This window comes from Notolepis coatsorum, assembly GCF_963971535.1.
Source record: "Notolepis coatsorum genome assembly, chromosome: 17".
Classification (NCBI taxonomy): domain Eukaryota; kingdom Metazoa; phylum Chordata; class Actinopteri; order Aulopiformes; family Paralepididae; genus Notolepis; species Notolepis coatsorum.
Window position 1 is genome coordinate 109,863,516 of NC_140181.1, and position 26,012 is coordinate 109,889,527.

Below are 26,012 nucleotides of genomic sequence, written 5' to 3' on the forward strand. Positions count from 1 at the left end.
CTTCTTCAACCATTATCTGAATTAAAAAAAAGAAAAGAAAAAATATCTAACCCTAACTAACCATACTGTCATGCACTTGTCCTAATAAACTAACCTACACTGTAGCACTCAACACTTTGATGAACATTGTTACTCAGCTGATAGAGTTGTGCCCTTCCTGATGGCTTGTCGTACAGAACTTGTAAGTCGCTTTGGATAAAAGCGTCAGCTAAATGACTAAATGTAAATGTAAATGTAAATGTATATCTTGAAAAGTAATGGCCGGATTACCACAACATTTGCTGTGCACGTTCATGACCCAACAAGGAAGAAATTTATTGATTTCCATGAACACTCCATCAGGCCAAATTTCCCATTTTTTTTATTATGTTTTTGGTAGATTTTTTATTGGTTTTTACTACAGAGAGAGGAAGAATGGGAGACAGAGCAGGGGAAGACATTCGGCAAAGAACGCCGGGTCCGGGAATCGAACCCGGGTCGGCCGTGCCGCGACGCAGCACGTTACGTGGTTCCACCAAATTTCCCATTTTCACATGAACACATCTCCTGGCCCTTTAATTGTACAGTCACACAATTGGCTGTGTATTTTCATGAGGAACAAACCAATTTATAATGTCCTTTACTCCAGTGCCCCCATCAGGTCAAACCGAGAACAAGATATCTTGTCAAAGTAATAGCCGTATTGCTATAAAATTTGCTGTGCATATTCATGAATCTCCTCTAGTGCCCCCATCGTACCAAATTTTCCATTTACCAATGAGCACATCTACTGACTGGTTAGTTATACAGTCACAACATTTTCTGTGAATATTCATGACCCGTCGAGAGAGAAACCTGTTGATTTGGATGACCATGTGTCCTCTTGTGCCACCACATGGATTTATTATAGCCTAGGCATGACAACTCTTGTTCATCATCCGCCCAGTAAAATGTTGTATATCGAAGTAATGGCAAAAGTCTGGAGATTGTTAAGCCTTCCCTTGGCCGAAGTCTGCTGCATTCTCCTGACTGCATCTTTTTTTTTTTTTTTTATGCGTTTGTGATCATCCCTATGGAATGTAAATGATTTATTTTTGTTTTGAGGACAAGATACTAGATCCTCAGACCAGTCCAGAAATGTAACCGAATGAAAAGTGAATGTTTATCCTCATCACTCACCATGTGCAGCGTACGGCTCATCAGAGGGGGGGGGGGGGTGTTTACCTCTCTATGCAAATTATACACCAGTTATGTTCAAACCTTTATATACTTGGGCGTTTTTACAGAATGTTTGGATATAACATATTTAATATACATACGTGTGTACGTTCAATGGATTTTGTTGTTTGTTTGTGTTTTGTTTTGTTTGTTAATTTCAACCACTTCATCCAATTGGACAGCACCTTGCTTCCTTTTTTTATTATCTTATTTGTTTTTTTTCCTGTTGTTACTATACACATATTCATCATTTTAATTTTTTATCTTTTATCTTAAAAAAAATAAAATTGTACCCTTTTCTTGTATAGTGTCCTTGAGTCTGAGAAAGGAGCTTCTCTCTTTAAAAAAATCCAATTTATAATAACAATTATTGTCCCAAAACACGTCCCCACGGCGACACCACGGCAAATCAGGAGAACAGAACAGGCACCGAGAGACCCGGATGTACCCGTGGGTCCCAATTAGCTACGTCATTGTTCACCGCCGCGGACACCCGCCGCTGGAAATAATAAGGGAGAATGGGATTTACAATGTTTATTAATACATTTATAATAAGAAGATTACAGGTAAGTGTGTTTGCGTTTTAATAATGGAACAATTGACACTTTGTGACTGTGGAACCGCGACACGTTGGCGGCTGTAGTGACCCATTGAGATGTGGTTGTAGTCTAGAAGCCGGGTCTCAGTCAGTTGAGTGTCATGTCGGTTAGAGAGACACACCACCGGTGTCGAGCCCCTCCTGTTAGCTCACGTTAGCCACTCGTTACACACCCGACACGGGACCGTGTATTTCACCCACGTCTCGTCGTTTATCACCATATATACATACCAGTCGTAAACCATAAGCAGTTGCCCTATATAACCCGACGGTTACCTAGTTAGCTCGCTGCATCGTGGCCTTGCCACTAGCAGCACTGTTAGCCCCTTTCTGTGTGGATCCACCGAGTGAGTCCACAGTCACTTTGCTCCTCGATAGGAAACCAACGTAATGTTGACCATGAAGGACTGGTTCTGACCCGAAACGCTCGTTATACAGACATTTCAAAGGTGCTCACAGTTGCACGAGGGGTTCGGACAGAGATACGGGATGGTTTGAAAGCTCGGCGTTGCTTATTAAACTTTGAATATTGTTTTATAAACTTGGTCAACTGGCATTATTTCCGGCCGTTGGGTGCATGTGCGCATGCGCACCAGGCATCCGACGGCCGGAAATAATGCAGTTTACCAAGTTTATAAAACAATATTTATGTTTATTATTAGGAACGCAGAGCTTTCAAACCATCCCGTATCTCTGTGCGAACCCCCCGTGCAACTGTGAGTACATTTGAAATGTCTCTGTGATACTTGTATAACGAACGTTTCGGGGCAGAACCAGTCCTTCGTGGTCAACATGCCGTTGGTTTCCTATCGAGGAGCAAAGTGACTGTGGACTCACCGGGGCTAACCGTCACGTTAGCTTAGCCGTTAGCCGCCGCCGCCGCCGTCCCCCCGTGTGTGTCGGCAGCGGCATCGCCGTTACCATGGTGTCTCTGTGGAGGTATGATCTTACCGGGGCCACACACACCACGACTTGGGACGATAACGGCGGATAACGGCCACGGTGTCTCGGTGTATTTTACGTGGCGTTAAGGGGAGTTTTTGCGAATCTTTAACCAAGAGCGCTGCGTGTTTGAGGCCTAGCTATCATACTGCTAGCTTAAAGCCGTTAGCCCCACAGTGTGAACCACCAGTGTGCTGCAGCTAGCTGCTAGACAGAGGAGCAGGTGGGAGGGGACAGTTGTTGTAAACGTGCTGCTGGAGAACAGACCTCCCCCCTCTGTCAATGAATGAATGAATGAATGAAAACTTTATTTAACAGATTGTACAGAATTGGTACAATACAGTACGGCTCAATACACACAATTGTTAAGGGGATGCAGACCAGAGAAATCCTTTCGTCTTGTTTACATCAGGTTCCCCCCCATTTTCAATTCATAGTGACATTTATGACATACACGACATGTGACATTTATGGCATATAGGGACATGCATGACATACAGGTATATAGTACTGTTACATGGGGGACCCTGATGTAAACAAGACGAAAGTCTTTCTCTGATCTGCATCCCCTTAACAATTGTGTGTATTGAGCTGTACTGTATTTGTACCCATTCTGCAATCTGGTAATACAATTTTCAATCAAACACATGTGTGACATATACGATATGCAAATATACAGTACTGTTAGCTGTTACCCATAGATCCTAACGGAGAATATATACATATGATGGGGAGGAGACTGTACATTAGGTGGGGGTGTTTGGACATTTACGGTGGCCAGTTTCGAATTGCAGCCTCTCCCGTAGGTGCTCTTTAAGATCGGTTTTGAATGTGGGTAGGGATTCACATTCCTTTACAGCTGTGGGTAGGGCGTTCCACATAGATGTGGCATAATTGCGAAACGTGTTTGGTCCCTTGTTTGAGCCGAATCTGGGTTTGTGGAGCTCCCTCTGGTGTTGTGGTCGTGGTATTCACTGACCTTTGGGAAGTATTTTGACCTTGTACCTTGAGTTTGCCGGCTTCAATGAAAACATACACATGACACTTTTTGTGACTATGATAGTCGGCGAACTAAATGCTAGTAGTAGCTATTATGTTAGCTAGCTAATCATTTTCATGTGGCAAGTTTTGATCTTTAGGCTGAGTGATTATCTCTCTAACCACGGCTCGGATAAAAAGGGAATATTTCCTGTGCGATTTTCATTGTGTCTCCAGGCTCCCTCTCTGCTCTGCTATTATTATGTAAATCCAATGCAAAACAGCTAAGTTCAGTTGTCACTAAACTGCCAAGCTGTAAGAAATCACTTTCATCTTCGCCCTCTCTACCCGAATGGAGTTACTGGCAAAAATATCTAAATCCAACGCTCTAATCTAGATCTTCCCCCATTCATCATCCATATAGAGGCCTGTTTGTGTAGTTCTTTCTCCCCAGGATGGCTGCCTGTAACCACTTTCAAAAAGAAAATGCCTAATTTCTGTGCAGTGCTATAGTCGGTAAAACACAGGACGAGTATGGTATTATTTTACTGTGACTTGTTTACAAGATCCAGTAATAAGACTAAATGCTAGGCGTGGAACGGTTCACAAAATCAAGTTCAAGTTCAAGTTCAAGTTCTTTAATAGTTGTCATACAGAAGTACAGAATACTTTCATACAAAATGCTTCTTACTGTTACGCTCCAGAGACTGTGCTAGACAAGATAGTATCAAATAACATAATAACATAATATAGCATGAATTTAGAAGAAGAATGAGGTCACAGTTGTTCGGTATAGACATATGTACAATGTTCTGAGTTACCATATAATATACAATACACAATACTATGCAGTGTACTAATGTACAGTACTATCTAGTGCAAAGCAGAAATGGGATGAGGTACAATTTTAGGTACAATTTACAGTAAGGTGTACGAGTTGTAGTGCAATCCTTCATCCATAAATATAAAGTGTGGGGAGTGGGTGCTACAGTGTGTTTGTTTAAAGTGGGTGTGTGCTATAAAGTGTGTGTAGTGGGTGCTACAGTGTGTTTGTTTAAAGTGAGTGTGTGCGTGTGGATGTGTGTGCTATGTGTGTTTGGTGGTTGTTGTTGTGTAGTGTTCATTCATTGTTCGTTTAGCAGCCTGATGGCCTGGGGATAGAAGCTACTTCTGAGTCTTTCTGTGCTCGCCTTGAGACTCCTGTGTCGCTTGCCTGACGGCAGCAGTTCAAAGAGGCAGTTGTTCGGGTGGCTCGAGTCCTACGGCTCGGTTCGTATCACGGTTTTGGTGTCTCGGTTTTCGGTTCGATATATGTTGTTTTTTATTAAAAAAAAATGTAACACTCCAAAAACATCAGCATAAGATATATAGCCTAAAAATAATCCAACTTTTCAGTTATTCTCAAGGACGTAGTCATGCAAAAACTGAAAGAATGAGGCAGTTTGACATCGGGCACATTGTTTTGACAGTGGCGGTTAGAGCTAGGAGAGAGAGCGGAGGCATTGCTGATTTAAACATGCTTCATTTATTTGGTAAAAAAAAAGGTTTACCTTTTAACAATGTTTGGCACACAAAGGCCGAACTGACTGAAAATTATAGGCAACATTTGTCAAAGTATTAACTTAGTGCAAACAAACAAAATAATGAAACCTTTTCTATTTTTGTGGCCACATTATAGACAAAGGCCATCAACATAAAGTATGAATATGCTCAACCAGTATAGACTTTCTTATCAAAAAGGAGAAGTCACTGTTATTTAAAATATATAAATCATGTGTACTGACTTACTTGACTTAATCCTCTTTACCCCGTTGGGGGGCATAGGGCGTCCGTCCACCAGAGCTCTCCATCTCACTCTCTTCTGGGCCAGGGCCTTTGCTTCTTGCCAGCTCACTCCGATGTTCTTTAGGTCTTGGAGTGTGTGGAACGTCTCCAGGTGTTTCTCGGCCTACCGGCTTTCCTCTTCCCCTGCGGGTTGTAGTCCAAGGCCTGTCTAGTGATGTTGTTTGAGTCCTTCCTAAGGGTCTTGATGAAGAGTTCTTCTCACATTCCAGCATCCTATTCTGGTCTTGGACTTGAACTGCAGCAGGCCTTTCCTCCCTTGGGCTTCCCTCAGGGTTTTGGCCCAAGGAACTCATTCGTCTCCTACTGGTAGGGTGGCATGCTTGATTCAGGTGAGATTACTTTGTTCTGGTTTCGGATTCTGTAATCATTTATTACGGCTGGGTGGGTGATTGGACCAAGCAGTCGGTGGAGTTGGTCTGTTAGTCCCCTTCCCACGCTTAAGTCTTCCAGGCAAAGCGTTACTTACAGCCCCACGCCACATGGGGCCAGACATTTCATAGCAATGGGTTTTGAGTACAAGCCGTCCCGGCACGTCAAGCCCGGCCAACTCCTGCCACTGTATGATGAAGGCACGAATGCCGACGGCGACACCACCCACAGCACGGGACGGAATCATGTGTACTACTAAATATATATTTACTTTTTAATTTCATGAAACATTATGAAGTATTCTCTTATGCCGCTTTTCACGGCATGGTACCTAATCGACTCGACTCGCTTTTGCTATTTGAGTGTCCTGGTAGCCGTATTTGAAATGACGTCACACGAGGACGTAAATAGTCAACAGTAACACTGCGTTGGAAGGAGAAGCCCTGATGATTATACTATAAACCAACAGCCAATAAAGTTATCTTTGAACCTCTGTTGTCAAGCCTCGTCAATATACCCCCCCCTTCCCCACTAATGGAACTTATGGAACACAGCGAAGTGACTCCACGGTTAGCTCGTGGCTAACGCTAGTTAGCTTGCGGCTAACGTTAAACCGAACAATATACACATGACCTGAACCGTGGAGGTCGTACCGAACGGTGTACGGTTCGAATGCGTACCGTTCTAAATGCTTATTTTCTTGTTGATATTTTTCTCATATCAACACAGCAACTTCCATTGCCATGTACAAAAGAAAATGGTTGATATGTTACTTACAGGCAGCCATTCTGGAAGAAGCATAACTACACTTAACATTCTGTGCAAGGCCTCTATTGCATGATCCATCAAAACTTGATGCGTCTGTGGTGTTGTGCAACAATGCTTGACATGCTACACACCTGTCCAGTAGATGGATTATTATCATGACATGCCACACCTGTCCAGTAGATGGATTATTATCATGACATGCTACACCTGTCCAGTAGATGGATTATTATCATGACATGCCACACCTGTTCAGTAGATGGATTATCATGACATGCTACACCTGTCCAGTAGATGGATTATCATGACATGCTACACCTGTTCAGTAGATGGATTATCATGACATGCCACACCTGTTCAGTAGATGGATTATCATGACATGGATGATGCTACACCTGTTCAGTAGATGGATTATCATGACATGCCACACCTGTTCAGTAGATGGATTATCATGACATGCTACACCTGTTCAGTAGATGGATTATCATGACATGCTACACCTGTCCAGTAGATGGATTATCATGACATGCTACACCTGTCCAGTAGATGGATTATCATGACATGCCACACCTGTCCAGTAGATGGATTATCATGACATGCTACACCTGTCCAGTAGATGGATTATCATGACATGCTCCTACACCTGTCCAGTAGATGGATTATCATGACATGCTACACCTGTCCAGTAGATGGATTATCATGACATGCTACACCTGTCCAGTAGATGGATTATCATGACATGCTACAACTGTCCAGTAGATGGATTATCATGACATGCTCCTACACCTGTTCAGTAGATGGGATTATCATCATGACATGCTACACGGCACCTGTTCAGTAGATGGATTATCATGACATGCTACACCTGTTCAGTAGATGGATTATCATGACATGCTACACCTGTCCAGTAGATGGATTATCCACACTCCTACACAGAGCTGTCTCTGCCTGTACGTCACAGCCTCTGAAACACCTCTGCCCAAGAGGGTAAAAATGTGTACCTAATCGAGACATCTGCGACTGCAACCAAATTAGTTTGAAAGAAAACGTGGCTGTAACTTTGAATTGTGTGTAGAGTATCATTAATAATAACAACCAAACGATTTTTGATTTAGTATTCAAATAGTTCCCTGTGACAATCGCATATTAATATTGCGAGCTTTCCCTATCATGGATGATCGCTGTGCGTGCGTAGCCTTGCATTGATGTTGTCTGGTAACATTGTGTCGAGAGAGAGATTATAACTAGAATGTGAAATGGGCAGATTGTGGCACCACGTTATGTAAAAGAGAGAAACGCTGTTTCTTGCCTCCCACAAGCCGGCTGCAATGTGGACTAACCCTCCGGTACTTGAGGTAACAGCAGTCGCATCTTTTCACCTGCGCAGCTCGATCTCTCAGTGGCGAGGAGTAACGCGTGGGAGGCTCACGCTGCCCCCGACACTTCCTGATTCTACTGCGCAGGCGCACCAACCGACCTGTAGGAGTCGCTGTCCACAACGCCCGATCCCCACCCATCAGTTTCCCACCCCCTAATACGGCCAATGTGTATTAGTATGAACGACCAGCTAAACTGAAAGCAATGTGGAGCGCTGGGCTCGAACAGGCGAGCCCAGCGTCTCCGCATTCGTGGCGAGCGCCTTGCCCACTATGCCACGTAGCCGCCCAAATCCATGACATTCTAAGCTTTTCAAGAAGAAGCTCATGGTCAATAACATCACATACTGCTGTAAATCCACAGGACTGCTCCACAGATCATTTAGTTCCAGATCTCTGTATCGGCTGTCATTTGCACTAGAGCTGTGCATGTAGAGTCTCTTTCTGTGAGCATCCTGGTAGTTGTTGTTTGTCATTTTACATGTTAACTTTATTAAAGATGCAATAGATAACAGACTAGATGTCACACTACACCTCCCCCTCCTTTTGGGTGTTGGAACCATCGAGTAAGAGCCATTAACAGTTTGAGTGCCAGCCATTAACATTGGAAACCCCGTTGAATGCCAGCACCCACTTCAATGATAGCGTTTTTGAACGCATAATCTCTCTCTTAAATTATGGCTATGTGTCTAATCTGCCCGTCGTTTATCAATGACTTGTTTGCGGTCAACATTGTCGAAACGGATTGTTTTTTAATCGGTTCATTTTCGTTTTATAGCATTTTGAAAAGCCCTCGTTTTCAAGGAAAATATATAGATTCTGTGAAAAACGGCATTTACTGGAATATTCTAGAATACACAAAAACATTGTCATTTTTCGGCCTATTTATGAATCGTTTTCAAATAAACGCTAGATTATCGATAGTATATGTGTACTTATGCACGCTATAGAGGTGGGCTGAAAAATATATTCTCATTTCCTCATCAGCGATCAAGTAATGGGGTGCAGTACCTCAGGGAGAGACGATAGGGGGCGCTATCTTCCCAATTGAGCTCAGAGAGACTCTGCAGCACTAACCCGAGGCTCGATTGATGAAATATGAATTCCAATCACCAATAATAATAAAAAAGACAAACAAACGCTATATAGCGTCGGGGCACTCAAAGGTCGGCATGAACTAACGACAAAAAGCGTCCGTGGCACTCAATGTGTTAAACTAAGTTCCGATCAAACTGTCAAACTAGGCGTTGCATATCAAATATGAATCGATATCCTCCAAATGTATATTTCTCAAGTAAGATGTTGCCTGAAACATTTTAGGTAAAGAGAAAGTTGACAGGCAAGCAGCACGCTTTGAGATTTCCGGTTTGAGAAATCATCGCTATTTTCTCAGCAACTCATCAGAAAGTGCCTGTCTCACAGTGTCACACTGGAAACTCTCAATCTCTCTGTATGTCAATATTACTTGTCCCGGACAAACGGCGAGCGTCTTCTGAGTACCGGTACTCACTTAGTAGTCGACACTGACAGTGGCACGAGACCCGCGGAAATATCAGAATGTTTAATAAAAGTTCCCGCGATACTGGCCATCCTCAGTCAAGGGAGCACTCGGAAATATGCTGCGATAGTTGAAGAGGATAACTTTACACACAGTATTACTCTGACAATAATATAAGAAAGGTGTTACAATATTGTTATTGTTTTGGTTGTTTTGTTGTTACCCGTTGATCTAATGTGCCTATTGTTAAAAGAAATTATTTCAAATAAAAATACAATCATTTATTTGAATGGTGTTTTTTATGGCAATAACAACTATACCGTAATAACAACTATACAACTATAGGCATAGACCAGGGTCTAACCCCTGGCCGTCGAGAGAGAGGGGAGATGAGGAAGATGGTGCTGATGTGGAGTGAAGATGAGCTGGAGGACTGATCATAAAGTATATACCCCACACACACAAATGCACACACACACTGTGTTTAAGTTATTAAATCATAATAATTGTCCAAATCTCTTTGTCGGTTCTATTTATTTTTTAATAGGCCTTTATTTTCACAAGTACATTTCGGACAAGTAAGTTTAGCTTTCGGACAAGTAAAATATCCTAAAGTTAATGTCAAGCCCTGCCAAATGATTAGGGCCGATTACAAAAAATATTAAAAAAATAACTATATCATTAACAAGTCCTCGTCTGCACCTTCTGAGTCCGAATGCAGTCCATCCTCGAGTCCAAGTCCGAGTCATCGGTGCTCAAGTCCAAGTCTAGTCACGAGTCCTGAAAATCAGTCCAGGCCTCGTACTCGAGCACTACAACTCTGGTTGACAGTATTTGAGTCTATACTACAACACTTTATTGTGTTGTTTCCTTTGCCTCGTTCCTCTGAGACATAATGACCTTTTAATTCCATGGCTCCCTACAGGTCCTAGTGGTTTCCTGTCAATAACTGGTTGAAACACTAGTGCTCCGTCTGGTTCTTTTTAATTGTAGATGTGTGACCAACATGTATTACTGACCTCCAGGCTCCTCCAGGGACGATTCCTGAGAGAACCTCTTGTAGAGGAGCTTTTAATTTGTACACAACTCTTGGCTTTGCTTTGGGTACTTTTCCTTGCAATCGCTACTCCATTGTGATCACTACAACCAGGACGGATACAGCCTTGGTATATACATCATCTTCACTCAAGTAGATATGATCTATACAAGATGATGTGTCGAGACTGTTAGTTGTTGTTAGTTAGTTGGTCGTGTCACCGTGTATTTCAAACGGCACGCGTCGGTTACGGTAATCTAACCACGGTATCGGGCGATTTAATCGGCTCCGCCTTTTCCCGCCCCAAGCTATCGTTATTATACCGGCGACCTCTACTTTGAATCATTACGGTTTGAGCTTGGTGGCCTATAGCAGCAGTCCACTCAAATGTATTTAATGTGAGTAAATAGATTTAAGGCAAGTTAACTTGGAGCCATAATACTTACATTTCAATACACATAATATTCCTGACATTCACAGGAATATGACTTTGAACATAACGGTCCCACACACTGCCCCGTTCCCTCCCTATATACCTTCGTATGCACACTGCCCCGTCCGTTCCCTGTAGATCAGTGGTTCTCAAACTACGGGTCGTGGCCCAAAGTGGGGTCGCGGGTAGGTAACAGTGGGGTTGCGCATTGACATTTTGTTTCTCATTCATTCCATAAGAATGTAGAATACACATTTACAGACTTTTTTTTTTAATATGGTCCATTTGCATGTTCTTGCTATCTGATTCTAGGGACATCTATGAATCCCAGGGAATTTATTCCCAGTGTCAGAAATACTGTGGGCTAGATCCACAAAGAATGGATTGCACGGAGCAAGTTGCACCCTTACTTACAATTCATTATGAATTGAAAATGGGGGACCCTGATGTAAACAAGACGAAAGTCTTTCTCTGGTCTGCATCCCCTTAACACTTTCAGTGCCGGCCATTAACATGGTAAAGCATGGTTAAATGCCACCACCCACTTCAATGATAGCGTTGTGAACGCATAATCTCTGTCTTAAATTATGGCTGTGTCTAATCTGCCTGTCGTTTATCAATGACTTGTTTGCAGTCAACATTGTCGAAACGGATTGTTTTTTTAATCGATTCATTTCCGTGTTATAGCATTTTGAAAAGCCCTCGTTTTCAAGGAAAATATAAAGATTCCGTGATAAAAGGCATTTACTGGAATATTCTGGCATACACAAACACGTTGTCATTTTTAGGCCTATTTATGAATAGTTTTCAAATAAACGCTAGATTATCGATAGTATATGTGTACTTATGCACGCTATAGAGGCGATCTGAAAAATCGATTCTCATTTCCTCATCAGCGATCACAGCCACACACACGTGCATAGGGCAAACGCTGATATATAGGTGAAAATAGCTCGGATTATCCTAAAACTGGTAAAATAGATTCCTTACCTCAGATCAGATGTTATCCAAAAAGATTATTCCAATTCCTGATCGCCATTCCAAATATCGATCATGCTTATTGATTACAGTGTTGGGTGCTGTAAATACATAATCCACGCGTTTTCCGGGCCGGCGATCACTTGGTCTCTTCAGTTGGCCTTGACGGAAAAGTAAAATGAGGAAACTGTTCCCCCCCCCCCCCCCCCCCCCCCCCCCCCCAGCGTTATGGATGTTACATTCAGAGAGAACATTGGAAACTTAACTTAACATTGACAAGAGGCATCGATTTGAATTGGACGTATAATTTACACATTTTAGTTACACTTATTGAGATAAAGATGAGCCTGCAGTAAGAAATGTTTTGACCTTTTGGATTTTGAGATGGGTGACAAAATACACAGCGTTATGGATGTTACGGAAATTGACAAGCTTTTCGGACTCACTGAACACATGATGAAAACTCTGTGAATATCTTTTTCAAAGAATAACATGTTTACTATCACTTTGTAGGGAAGGCTTTGAGGTACCAAAAAGCACATTCAGGAAAACCTGGCATTTCCTCTCAAGGAATGAATCACAAAAAAGTGCCGTTATGGATGTTACATTTTTGCGTTATGGATGTTACACATTTGAAATAGACAAAAAACACTATCAAAAATAGGGCTTTACCCACATGTGTTTGACTTCGGTGGACCATTTTGAGGGTCAAACCAGTCTGGATTCATGTTGTAGTCTGAAAAAATGCCAGGAAATGCTGAGAGAATTGTTGAGTAGCTTGATTATGACATCATACTGTGACATCACAAATGTTCTAGAATGTGCTATTATGACATCATACTGTGACATCACAAAAAAAAGTAATCTTTTTTTTTGTCTTAAATAGTTTCAAAATATCAGTCACTTCTGAAAATTAATTACAAAAACTTTTTGGAAAATAGCTCTTTATTTGATTAACATAAAAAGGTGTTTTCTATACAGAGAACAGCAATATTAATATCGGTTAAATCAGAAAATGAGTTTTGGAGCAATTCCATGAAAATGTCAACCTCACCATGAAAAAGAAAGTTATAAAAAATCAAGTCCAACTCTGCCTGGACTGGTTCAGAGAAATGGTATCTCCCTCTGTTATCCATGTGAGGATTGAGGTGTTCACGAATCTGATCAAAACTGACCCAGGACTTGTCCTCTTTGGTTGGAAGTGCAGCGGTAAGCCTCCATAAGGGACATGGACATGTGGCGTTTCTGAACCCTCTGCTTGACTCCTTCTCTTATGGTCACTGCATCCTTCATTCCTGGGGCCTGTCTTGAAATGTCGTCCCTGGAATAATACTGGAATAATACTCATTTACTTTTTGGTTTCATTTGGGGTTTCTGTGTTTTTTGGGGTGGGTTTCTTATCACGATACTCGGCAAAACAATAACAAATACACATATAGGCTGAGCAGACGCGAGGGGGAGATGGCCGACAGCAGCCGATTAGCAGTAAGCTAACGTGGACACTGCTCTGCCTAGACCAACAATGTGTGAAAAAGTTGTGTCTGGAAATATGTTGGATTTTAATCAAACACGGAGTCATAAAATACTTCCGATTTAAATCAAACAAAGGGGTCATAATCGGACTTAACAACACACATTTTTGATAGTGTTTTCTGTCTATTTCAGAAGTGTAACATCCATAACAGCACTTTTTTGTGAATTCCTTGAGAGGAAATGCCAGGTTTTCCTGAATGTGCTTTTTGGGTACCTCAAAGTGATAGTAAACATGTTATACTTTGAAAAAGATATTCACAGAGTTTTCATCATGTGTTCAGTGAGTCCGAAAAGCAAAGTAATGGGGTGCAGTTACACAGGGAGAGACGATAGGGGGCGGTATCTTCCCAATTGAGCTCAGAGAGAGTCTGCAACACTAACCTGAGGCTCGATTGATGAAATATGAATTCAAATCGCCAATAAAAAAAATACGACAAACGAACGCTATATAGCGTTGGCGGGCACTCAACGGTCGGCATGAACCAACTAACGACAAAACGCGTGGCTGGCATCCAAAGTGTTAACAATTGTGTGTATTGAGCCGTACTGTATTGTACCCATTCTGCAATCTGTGAATGAAAATGAAAATTTTATTTTGAGTAAATTGTAATGAACCAAATGAGAATATCAATAATTTTTTTTTAATCTTTGACTGTGAATAACACCATGCTCAAATTGACCAGACCTGAAAAATCTAAGCAAATTAATAGATGGAAGATGATTAAACGGAAGGTTTTGTAGATACAGTACTTAATTCTGCCATCCGGACACATGCAATTTGATTATAGAATATCAGGCATAAAATGGTTATGCGATTAAAATGTAATTAATGTAATTAATTATATAAATTTTTCTAATCGCCTGACAGCACTAAAAAAACATGTTCTGGCAACATATTTTGGCTAAATATGCCTCGTTTTATAAATGTGTATTGATGATAACATAGTGCTGTAATTAAATGTTCTAATAAATATGCATGATCAAGTTCAACAACGTGTGCTTTTATTTTGATATTCCTTATAAAGTTTGAGAACCCCTGCTTGTATGACAAGAGGAGCAGAGAAGAAGGAGACAGAGACGATAGAAATGTGTTTTGAGGATGAGAAGAAGAAGAGGAGTGTAAACTTTCTCAAGTGTGGGCGAAGCAAGAATTGTGGAGGGCAGTAATACGCCACGATGCGTCTACACTGCCGGAAATTCAAATAAGAAGAAGAAGAAGAATAGATTATATCTTTGTATGCACACTGCCCCGACCTTTCCCTATAGATTATATCTTTGTATGCACACTTCCCCGTCCTTTCCCTATAGATTATACCATCATATGCACACTGCCCCGTCCTTTCCCTATAGATTATATCTTCGTATGCACACTTCCCCGTCCTTTCCCTATAGATTATACCATCGTATGTTTGCACACGGCTTCATCTGGATTGTAATCCCGTAATTTCTTCCTTCCACCCACAGCAATGAACAATGACAATAGTTGACAGATCTTCAGAGAAGTCTGACCACGAGTCAGTCGGGTGCAAGCGCTCGCCCTTCACCAGCGGCGACACGGGCATGGACGGCAGCTGCTCCAGCACCTGGGGGGGCCCCACCATGCCCAGCGACTCCCCGAGGGCCAACGCGCCAGGGGGCTGCCTGGGCCCCACCCCCGGAGCCACCGTCTGCAACAAGGAGCAAGGTAGGAAGCTCTGCACTCCATCATCCATCGGCACACGTCCTGGGAAACCGAGCGGGGAACCGTTGAGCGTTCCTGTTTGTACTCGAGGGGGCGACAGTGGCTCAGGAGGTAGAGCGGTCGTCTGGTAGTCGGACGGTTCCCGGTTAGATTCCCGCTCCTCCCGGGCAGCTTGTCTGATGTGCAGGGCTCTACAGTGCGACCATATTGCTCGCATATGCCCCTAAAAATATGTGTGTGCGAACCTCAAAAATCAATTACGCGCACGGTGTGCGAGTGCAGATTACAGCCTCAGTCGTACTTTTTATTTCTCCGCTGAGAATCGTTAAAAAACTACAAGTCCCACATTGCACTCAAGCCAACGGTCCAATCACAGTAGAGTGAAGAGACTGGTTTCATGGGAAATAAAGCAAATGACCAATCGGAAGCTCTCATTTTGCTTGTTCACTTCCTGAAACTCTGCCATTGCGATCAGGGCTCTCGTTTTCCGAGACACTAACTTATTATAGTCTCTCTCTTACCAATAGCAATAGATTTTTAGAACACCTAGATTTATCGATAGCAATAGTAATATAACGTTAATGCAACAAAACGAATGCCTTACTTTGTTAATCATAACGTTGATGCAGTAGCGTATGTCGGTGTGTTGGCTGTAACGGACATGACAATAACATAACGTGTACACATTAAAATTGCAATAATCTATTCTAACATTTTCAAATCGATGCAGTTGAATTTCCCCCTTAGGATCGATGCATTGTTACACCCCTACACCAAAGTCACTGGCCCACTGTGTATCTGTGTGTATAATAACTTGGCTAGCGTTATCAACAGCAGAGGTGGGCAATGGGTCCAGCTGCAGCGCCGGACGGCCGGAGTGCACGGGGTGTGATGTAATTGGCAGACTCGACTGTCAATCAATGGTCTACCTGACACGCAAACTCATAAACAATATTTCTGTACTGGAGGTGTACAGTATTTCAATAGGCAACCCTGAAAGGATTATTTTTCTAGAAGAGCAACACTAGCCAAAACATAGGCATTGTATGCATAAAAGGGGCAAAAGTTAAGTGACTGAACCTTTTGTAGCAGTAGTTTGATTTGATAGTTTATTTGATAGGGACAGCACATGTTAATAGTCAAGTCAAGAGTTTTATTTGTCACGGCATACAAGTATACAATGAAATGCGGGTGGTCTTGCCCGCAACGATGTGCAATACAGTAGTACAACATATAATAGTGAACATCAAGTACAAAATGTAAACATGCAGGGTTGTAGCAAGAGCTAATTTACACGCATGCATGCACAGTACAAATATACATTTATTTTTGAAAAAAAAAATAAACTCTGTTACTTGAAATATTTTCACTGTGCTCCTAAATATTTTTGGGTGCTCCTAAATTTCTTTGTGTGCTCCTAAATTTTTTCATTTAGGAGCACATGTGCTCCTTGGGGAAAAGGTTAGCGTAGAGCCCTGATGTGTCCTTGAGCGAGACACTTAATGCCCTAATTGCTCCTCCAGATGAGCAGGTCGGCACCTTGCATGGTTGCCTCCCCCATCGGTGTGTGAATGTGTGAGTGAGTGGGTGAATGTGAGGAACAAAAATTGTAAGGCGCTTTGGAAAAAAGCGCTATATAAATGTACCATTTACCATTTTTGTACTTGGCAGGGAATCGCCAGAGAGCTTCCCGGCATCACAATACTTGAGACATTATAATGTCTCAATAAATCTTTGATACCCAAGTATTGTGATCTAATACTGCGGTGCGGTTATATTGCAATTCATCACTCAGTTAAAATTTTCATTTGACCACAATAAAAAGCTGAAATATTATGCTATAAGGGAAATAAAAGACACAGACGATACTGCCACCTGGTGATAGTCGATCGGCATTGCAATTCCAACATATACAAATGACCCAGGGGCGGCTAGAATGATCCGGATGATGATTTAGAACGGGGATCAGAGGGAAAAGATCAAAGGATCAAAACCCGAGAAATCTCGGGTCTGGCACTTAACCGCTGGCGAGTTAACCCGGGATATCTCGGGTCTGGCGCCCAATGTGTTAAATAAAGGCCTCTCGGACTCTGACTCAGCTATCCATATTTTTCATTTTCAATAACTGCATTTGATTTGGTCCCTCGCTTGAAGCCTTGAAATGGTCATGTGAAAAAACACTGGACGACATCATCCCCATATTTTATAGATGTATTTTCCCTACCACTAGTTTCTATCTGTCCAGATGAGAGAGCTTCTTTAGGTGATGGGGAATTGTCTTAGCTTTCATTGGCAGACAAGAAAAGTTTCTATATTGTCACTTGACTTAAACTGAAAAATGTTAATGTTGTTAGCATCCATTCTCACTGAAAACCAATGGATACTACTACTAGCCACAGGCTAGCTTGGTAGTTTATAGCCAGCAGCAGTGTATTGTATTGATTTCAAACCCTCAAATAGCTTATTAACATTCATCGTCGATACCAATTGACGAATCTCAAACCCCGCTCTTCTCTTTTCTTGATCCTCTACCTCCTGCGACAGTGGCTCAGGAGGTAGAGCAGTCGTCTGGTAATCCGGAGGTTCCCGGTTCGATTCCCACTTCTCCCTGGGCGGCAGCGTGTCGAAGTGTCCTTGAGCAAGACACTTAACCCCTAACTGCTCCCGGTGAGCAAGTCGGCACCTTGCATGGTTGCCTCCGCCGACGGTGTGTGAATGTGTGAGTGAGTGGGTAAAATGTGAGGAAAAGCGCTTTGGATAAAAGTTGTTTTAACAAATGCACCATTTACCATTTTTCTCTTGATCCTCCGACCACAACGGTTGCTCTCCTCGGACGAGGGCGGTTTGAGATGGGGGTCCGTCGAGCGTGTTGCTAATGGCATCTGTTGGTTTCAACAAGGAAAGCTGGAAAGCTAACCAGGCATTGTTTTTGAAGCGGCCGGAGGACATTAAAGGGGAACTATCTTATAAATGGCCTTTTTGAGTGTTTAGCATTGTTTCCTAGCTATGTGAACTTATATTAATATGATCTATGTCTCTAATTCTCATATTGGCGCATTCTTCCAATTCTCCTCTCACAATATTCACCCTCACTGAACTGAGTCATCTGAAAATGTGCTGATTTGTGATGTCAGAGATGACTCGGCTGCATGATAATGTGGCTGTGTGGCATCAGGTACATGATGAGCTGCACACAGTGGTTGGAGCCCAGCCTCAAAACGGCTCGAGATCTTGAGGTAGAAAAATGCTGTTTTTGAGGACTTGATTAGAAATACAAAACAATGAATAAAAAAAATAAAAAAAAATTACAGAGGTGTTCCATAGACTCACAGGAATTGTGTAAAAGTGCCCAAATAGTGAAAGAAATAGTAAAATAGTTCCCCTTTTAATGTACAAGCTTCCCCCTCATACTGTGACCGTCTGCCAACGCAAAATAACAGGATTAAATTCACACGACGGTCAAGGTGTAGCTTGAATTAAAAAAAAAGGTTCCCTCTGAAAACAACGGTGTTCTCTTTGTCGCTCCTCGAGTCCCTGGACTGGTTCCTTGGGTGTTGTACTGCTGTTTCCACTCAGACTCACCCTGTTATGTAACCTGGCTGTTCCTCGAGAGCACACTCGACTACCTCCTCATGCGTGACCCAACCGTTTGATCCCAGAGCAGAACACACACTATCCCAGAGATCACGCAGAGAAGGGAAATATGGTCAATGGAAGGAAACCGAAAAGGTCCTGCTGCCCCACCGTGTGGAAATGTAAATGTGGGTTGTGTTTAGGGCTGCAACGATTAGTCGACATAATCGACGACGTCGATCATAAAAACTCGTCGATGAAGACTTTTTGCGTCGATTAGTCGTTTTTTTTTTTTTTTTTTTTATTATTTCAAAAGAAATATATATAAATTTGCACTACCTATCTTTGAAAGTGGCTTCTCAGCTCTGGTCCAGCTGAAGACGTCTTAGCTTAATATAACAGACCGACAGTAAGTTTGGGGGAACTAATGGGTTAACTGCGGTTGCAACAAAAGTGCAACTAGGGCTAAAAACACAATGAAATAAAATAATAATAATAATAAATAATATATCCTTCTTAGCACACTTCTTAGCTTAACATCCCAGGGAACTAATGGGATAACTGGGGATGTTGTTTGCTCCCGACAAGAGTCTCAAAGTCTGGGGTGATGGTAGACAAAGCAACTCTGAGGTCATGCTCAATGTCCAATCTGTTCCTCTGCTCTGTCTTCAGCTGGACCAGAGCTGAGAAGCCACTTTCACAAAGATAGGTAGTGCAAAAAAATATATAAAAAATTCTACTTATTTTTTTAATATATATATATTTTTTAGATTAGTTGACTAATCGAAAAAATTATCGACAGATTAGTCGACTACCAAAATAATCGTTAGTTGCAGCCCTAGTTGTGTTAGTATCTGGTATCATATGGTAAATGGACTTCATTTGGTGCAGTTGTGCATTTATGGTGTGTTCAAGGCTTTCCCTAAACAGTTGTATAGGGGTGCAGCGCCACTATGACAAGCCGCGGTGCCAGCGCCACCATATATATGAAATGTGTATATAAATATACTGTATATACAGTATATATATAAATGTTTCTGAAAGCGTGGGGCCAGCTTAGAAACCACGCATCATTATCTAATACGCAATTGCTCTGTCCTCTCTTAGAGCCATATGAAATCAGTTTTATTTTTTTCCAAATTCCATTTTATTTTTTTCCAAATTCCGTTTTTTCCGTTTTAATATTTCAGAATTCTGTATTTTGCTTTGTACACTCATTTTACCATCAGAAATCGTGTCTAATAAGTGGGAATTAATAAATGTCCACAATTTAATAAGATATAACAGTCCATTTAATAGGGCTGTCTTAAATACTTCGAAGCTTCGAAGCTTCGTTCGATGGGCATGGGATTCGAATATGAAAATAAAATTCGATTATTAAAAAAAAAAAAAAAAAAAAATTTATATATATTTTTGCAAAATCAACTCTGCCTCTCTTTGTTAACTACAACAAGCAATGCTGTTTGTTATTTAAGATGAGGTCGGACTCGGCACTGACAGATTTGTGTTCATTGTGCTGCTTTTATAAAGCCTCAAATGACGGCTTACAATATTTCATGAAAGCAAAGTGTTTTGTTTGTCTAAGATTTAAAAAGGTTTATACTTTACAGCACTGACAAAGTTGAACAAAGTGCTGTACAAGTCCCACAACATAAAAAAAAAAGTAAAAAAAAAAAAAATCTTTTAATTTTTTTCTTTTTTTTATAGTTGATTCCATTTTTATTGCTCAATTCCGCGATTCCGTGATCGCGGATTCCATATGGCTCTATCCTCTCTGTGTGTGTTTTCGTGTTCAGCATTAAACTATTGTGCAACCTTATACACTGTACTTAAAAATAATTATGTACAGTATGTGGAAGTTACCATTGCGTTTGCTATTTTATTGAAATTATGTCTTTTAAGTTATTTATTTATTTTTTACCTCCTGGGTGGGAGGCATAGCCCCCCCTACGGACCACCCCCTAGTTGCGACTCTGCGCCATCCTGTTTGAAAAATCCTGGGGGGGAAAGCCCGGTGTTTTGTTTGTGTTGTGGCTCGGGGACAAGTCTCAGGCCTAACAAAAATAATGGTTTGTTTCCGGTTGCCGACCGACCCTGCCGATTTAGGTGCGACTGCGACCCAATATATTTTATGAGTTTTAAAAAAAAATCTTTAAAAAAATTAATAAAAAAAAAATATATGATTTATTTTTTTAGAATAAAGTTTCATAGAAATCTTAGTCAAACTTTTAGTATTATGGATATTAAACATGCTGGCAGAGTACATGCATCCATGTTGTTGTGAACATTTGAATTAAATAAAGAAATTCCCTATCCATAGTCGCCGTGGGAAAGAATAAAATAAAAAAAAATAAAAAAAATTCCCTACCTACCCATGGCCTAACTGACCACCAACAGGAAACAAACAATATTTTTTTTTATGCCTCATCCCTGTTGGGTAACGCTGTCTCTTCTTGTCTCGTGTCCAGTGGTGATGACCAACGGGGACGGCATCCCGCCCGCCCAGAAGGTGCTGTTCGCCCCGGAGCGCCTGGGTCTGAAGTGGAGCCACGTGCACCGGGTGGGCTCCGGCCTGCAGAACATGGGCAACACCTGCTTCCTCAACTCCGCGCTGCAGTGCCTCTCCTACACACCTCCGCTCGCCAACTACATGCTGACGCGGGAGCATTCCAAAATATGTGAGTTGTTGTTGTCCCTCCCTCCGACCTGTCGGGCTTTAATCAGCCATTTACTTACTTAGATTAGAATCAGAAACAGAAAGTTTCAAGCTATGGTAGTGAGTCGTACTGGCCAGCGGTGTAACTAGAGTAGCGGCGTAAGAGTAGGTAAGGGACTAGCCCCTTCCTTACGTGACTGCGATCTGCAAGCCAGGGGCTTTTCGTATCCGCAGTCACTCTCAGCTGTGCCGCCACCAGGCTCATATTAAGTACCAAGCGCTGAATTCTGAGCTGGGGGTGGGTCAAAATATATATCGGATATGAATTTCAAAGATACCCAGCGTACAATATGGGTTTAACACAGCTTTACGGTGGGGTCTGGAAGCTCGGAGTTGCTAATAAACAGTTTAAATCATTGTTACAAAACGAGTGGTACTCGCACACCGAACGTCCATTTCCGCCGTTGGTGTCACAGCGCATGCGCACCAGGCAGCCAAATAGCGGCAGAAGAAGAAGACGCCATCTTGCCAACGTTCGCTCTGTAAGTACCACTCGTTTTGTAACAATGATTTAAACTGTTTATTAGCAACTCCGAGCTTCCAGACCCCACCGTAAAGCTGTGTTAAACCCATAATGTATAGCTATACTCGATCATTGTCGCAAAATAATTGACCTTCACTGACGTTTAAAACACCTCGGCGCTGCGCCTCGGTATTTTAAACTCCGTGACGGTCAATTATTTTGCGACAATGACCTCGTAGCTATACATTATCCCTTACATAACAACTATACCGTAATAACAACTATACAACTATAGGCGTAGACCAGGGTTTAACCCTGGTAAAATCGTATCTCTAATTAAAATTATAACTTAGGAATACAATTGTCTGTATTATGTATCTCTGTTATATGTCAGTTAGTAGGTATAGGTGTGTAAACCTACCCACGTTGTATTGATTTTGTTTTGTTTTTTTATTGTTTTGTTGATTATATTCTGTTTGTATCGGTGTTCAGGCTCCCTCCAAAAGCTTTAAATAGCTTCTTGGGAGACCTGGCACATGCACACAATTTGCGACATTGTTATATCACATGAGGATACTCGCATGTAATGTATCGTGTGTGTGTGTGTGTGAATAAATTCATTCATTCATTCATTCATTCATTCATTCATTCATTCATTCATTCAAAAGAGAGAGGGGAGATGAGAAAGATGAGCTGGTGCTGATGGGGAGTGAAGATGAGCTGGAGGACTGATCATACAGTGTATATACCCCACACACACAAATGCACACACACTGTGTTTAAGTTATTAAATCATAATAATTGTCCAAATCTCTTGTCGGTTTTATAAATTTTTTAATAGGCCTTTATTTTCACAAGTACATTTCGGACAAGTAAGTTTAGCTTTCGGACAAGTAAAATATGTCTCAAAAAGTTAATGTGTCAAGCCCTGGGGCGGCTAAGTGGCGCAGTGGGCAAGGCGCTCGCCACCAACGCAGGAGATGCTGGGTTCGAGCCCAGCTCTCGGCGTTGCTACCAGCTTGGCTGGTCGTTCATACTAACACAATTGGCAGTGTTAGGGGTGGGAAAGCTGGTGGGTGGGGATTGGACATTGTGGACAGCGACTCCTACAGGTCGGTTGGTGCGCCTGCGCAGCAGAATCAGGAAGTAACGGGGGCAGCGTGAGCCTCCCACGCGTTACTGCTCGCCACTGAGAGTCCGTGCTGTCTGGTGAAAAGATGCGACGGCTGCCTCCTCGTGTACTGGAAGGGACACGTGATGCAAGGCTTGGTCCTCACTGCAGCCGACCAGTGGGAGGCATAGTCTAGCAACGTTCGAGACAGGGGAGGGGAGAATTGAAGGAAGAATTGGCGAGGCGAAATTGGGATGGGAGAAAAATTGAAAAATTAGGAGAAAAAGTGGATAATAGAAATACAATAGAATATCCCGATGAGCAGGTTGGCACCTTGCATGGTTTGTGTGTGAATGAATGGGTCAAATGTGAGGAATAAATTGTAAAGCGCTTTCAATAAAAGCTACAATATAAAATGTACCATTTACCGTTTACTGAAGCTTGTTCTGTGTGTCGGCTCTTGCCTCAGTAATGACCCCGTCTCTGGTGTGTCTGGCAGGTCACGAGCCTGGCTTCTGTATGATGTGCACCATGCAAAACCACATCATCCAGGTCTTCGCCAACTCTGGGAACGTCATCAAGCCTATTGGAGTCCTCAATGAGCTCAAACGTGAGTGGTTAATCAACAAGATCCAATGTTTAGTATTGCAATGAATCCATTGTCATGCAAGGACATTTTTATTCCCTCAAACATGATGGGAGGCGCTATTGAGCTATTCTTATTTTTGGAGGGAAATTTGTTTTTTGTTTTGTTGCTAAAACCAACTTGTTTTTCTTGAACAATAAATGTTAACAGTTCTCGATCAAGCACACTATGCAACAAAACGACCGTGTTGCTTCTAAATGTGTTGGTCAAAGAAGCTTTGTGTATATCATCCCATTCTGCATTGTACTTTATATTGTATGTAACTCAGTTACAAATATTTTTTCTACTCTACTGTATATTAGGGGTGGACGGTATAAACGGTATACGGTATAAACGGTATTAATTTGCTCTACGGTATGGATTTTGACTATACCGTGTAACCGGTAGAGCAGCTCTAAAATAGCAATGACGTCATGTAACCACAGCGCGACTATTTCAATCGCATTTGCCCCTAAAAATAGATAGAATTAGTCATAGATAATAGATATGTGCAAACTGGAAAAGGTTATTTAGGAGGCTTCGCGCAGTGGGCGTGTCAACACGCAATTGTCATTTCATAATAAACACATATCACCGCGGCGCACAGCAAGTTTCAATTTCAGTTCCTGGCATTTTTAACCAGTGGAGAAAGGTAAGAGATGTCCCTATCGTTTTTCTTATATGAATTATTCTACGTTAATAAAACATACCTGGTGATCAACTACAGTTTGCTGTAAACATTATGATATGCGTGTAGTGTTATGATAACGAGAGGACGGGAGGACGGCTGCAGCAGTGGATTTGCGAATAGCATGCAGCTGCAGAGCCGCAGAGCCAGCGGCGCTTTCAGGTCTCACAGGCCCGCTCAACAGCGCCCCCCCACCCAACGGCTGAAAGCTGTGACCAGACCTGAAAGCGCCGCTGGCTCTGCGGCTCTGCAGCTTATGCTTCTAGCAAAATCCAGCATCCAGCCCGCTGTTTGCAATGGGAGCAGCACGGACTCGGGACTTATTTTATTTGGAATATAATGACTTTATACGCAAAAGTAACCTAGTTTTAAGTTAAAATATTATAAATCTACATGCCTTGAGGATGTCATTCTTTATATAGCCTGCCTATCAGGCAAAAAAAATTATTCTAACGGAAACACTGATACCGTGATATATACCGTTACTGTCTATGCTTCAAATTATACCGTGATATCAATTTTAGACCATACCGTCCACCCCTACTGTATATTGTATATATGTATGGAACACTTTTGTTTTGAACACTTTTGTTTACACTTGTTACGTACTTTTGACTTCTATTTTTTACTTATCTATTTTATTTTTATCTAGCACTCAGGAGCAGAACAGGAAAAAGCATTTCATATAAAAGTATTCTGTATTTTTTAGGGATGTCCGATATTATCGGCCGATATTGGCATAAAAATGTGATATCGGAAAATATCGTTATCGGTTTTCAATTTCTTTTTACATTTATTTAACCTTTATTTACCCAGGCAAGCAAGTAACAACAAATTATTATTTTATTTATTGTCAAAGTATGCATAATGTTGTGTTAATTACACGACAAGAGATATGTAATGTTAATTACCTGAAATTATTCAGTTTTTGGTGGGGGGGGGGTGGGGCCTGCATATATCGGTATCGGTTGATATCGGTATCGGAAATTAAGAGTTGGACAATATCGGTATATCCGTATCGGTAAAAAAGCCAATATCGAGCATCCCTAGTAGTTTTGTATGACGACTAATAAAGAAACTTGAAGCTTTCCTCTTCTCGGCTTCGCATAGCTCCTCATTTCCTCCACGCTGTGCTTCTCTCGTACGCAGGGATTGCCAAGCACTTCCGTTACGGGAGCCAGGAGGACGCCCACGAGTTCCTGCGCTACACAGTGGACGCTATGCAAAAGGCCTGCTTGCCTGGAACCAAGTCAGTATTCACACTGCGCTCCTCTACACATAGAGAACGCAGTCCACATGTTGTCAGCAGAGCGGGGCATACAGGCAGCACATAGGCCTCCTGTAGAGAGTGCAGAGTGACAGACGAGCTACTGGAGAGAGAATATTGCTGAGTTTCTAATAGGCCACCTTAGACGGTAATATAGCTGATCCATAGTGTTCCTGGGCCCACCTACCTGTTAGACAGTAATACAGCTGATCCATAGTGTTCCTAGGCCTGCTCGATGAACAATAACAAACCATCAAATACACCCACAGCACACACATCCACACGCACACACTCACTTTAAATAAACACAACACACTGTAGCACCCACTTTACCCACTTT

At 41.9% G+C, this 26,012-nt stretch overlaps 1 protein-coding gene across 1 annotated transcript in view; it reads left to right on the plus strand.

Moving 5' to 3' along the window:
• The first annotated feature begins 1,691 nt into the window (after positions 1 to 1,691).
• usp42 (ubiquitin specific peptidase 42) overlaps positions 1,692 to 26,012 on the plus strand; it is a 47,529-nt gene continuing 23,208 nt past the window's right edge. The window contains exons 1-5 of the mRNA XM_084333629.1: positions 1,692 to 1,763; positions 15,013 to 15,232; positions 21,271 to 21,480; positions 23,592 to 23,702; positions 25,555 to 25,654. Of these exons, the coding sequence (XP_084189755.1) occupies positions 15,022 to 15,232; positions 21,271 to 21,480; positions 23,592 to 23,702; positions 25,555 to 25,654 (632 nt within the window). The 5' untranslated portion in view covers positions 1,692 to 1,763; positions 15,013 to 15,021. The remainder of the gene's footprint in view (positions 1,764 to 15,012; positions 15,233 to 21,270; positions 21,481 to 23,591; positions 23,703 to 25,554; positions 25,655 to 26,012) is intronic.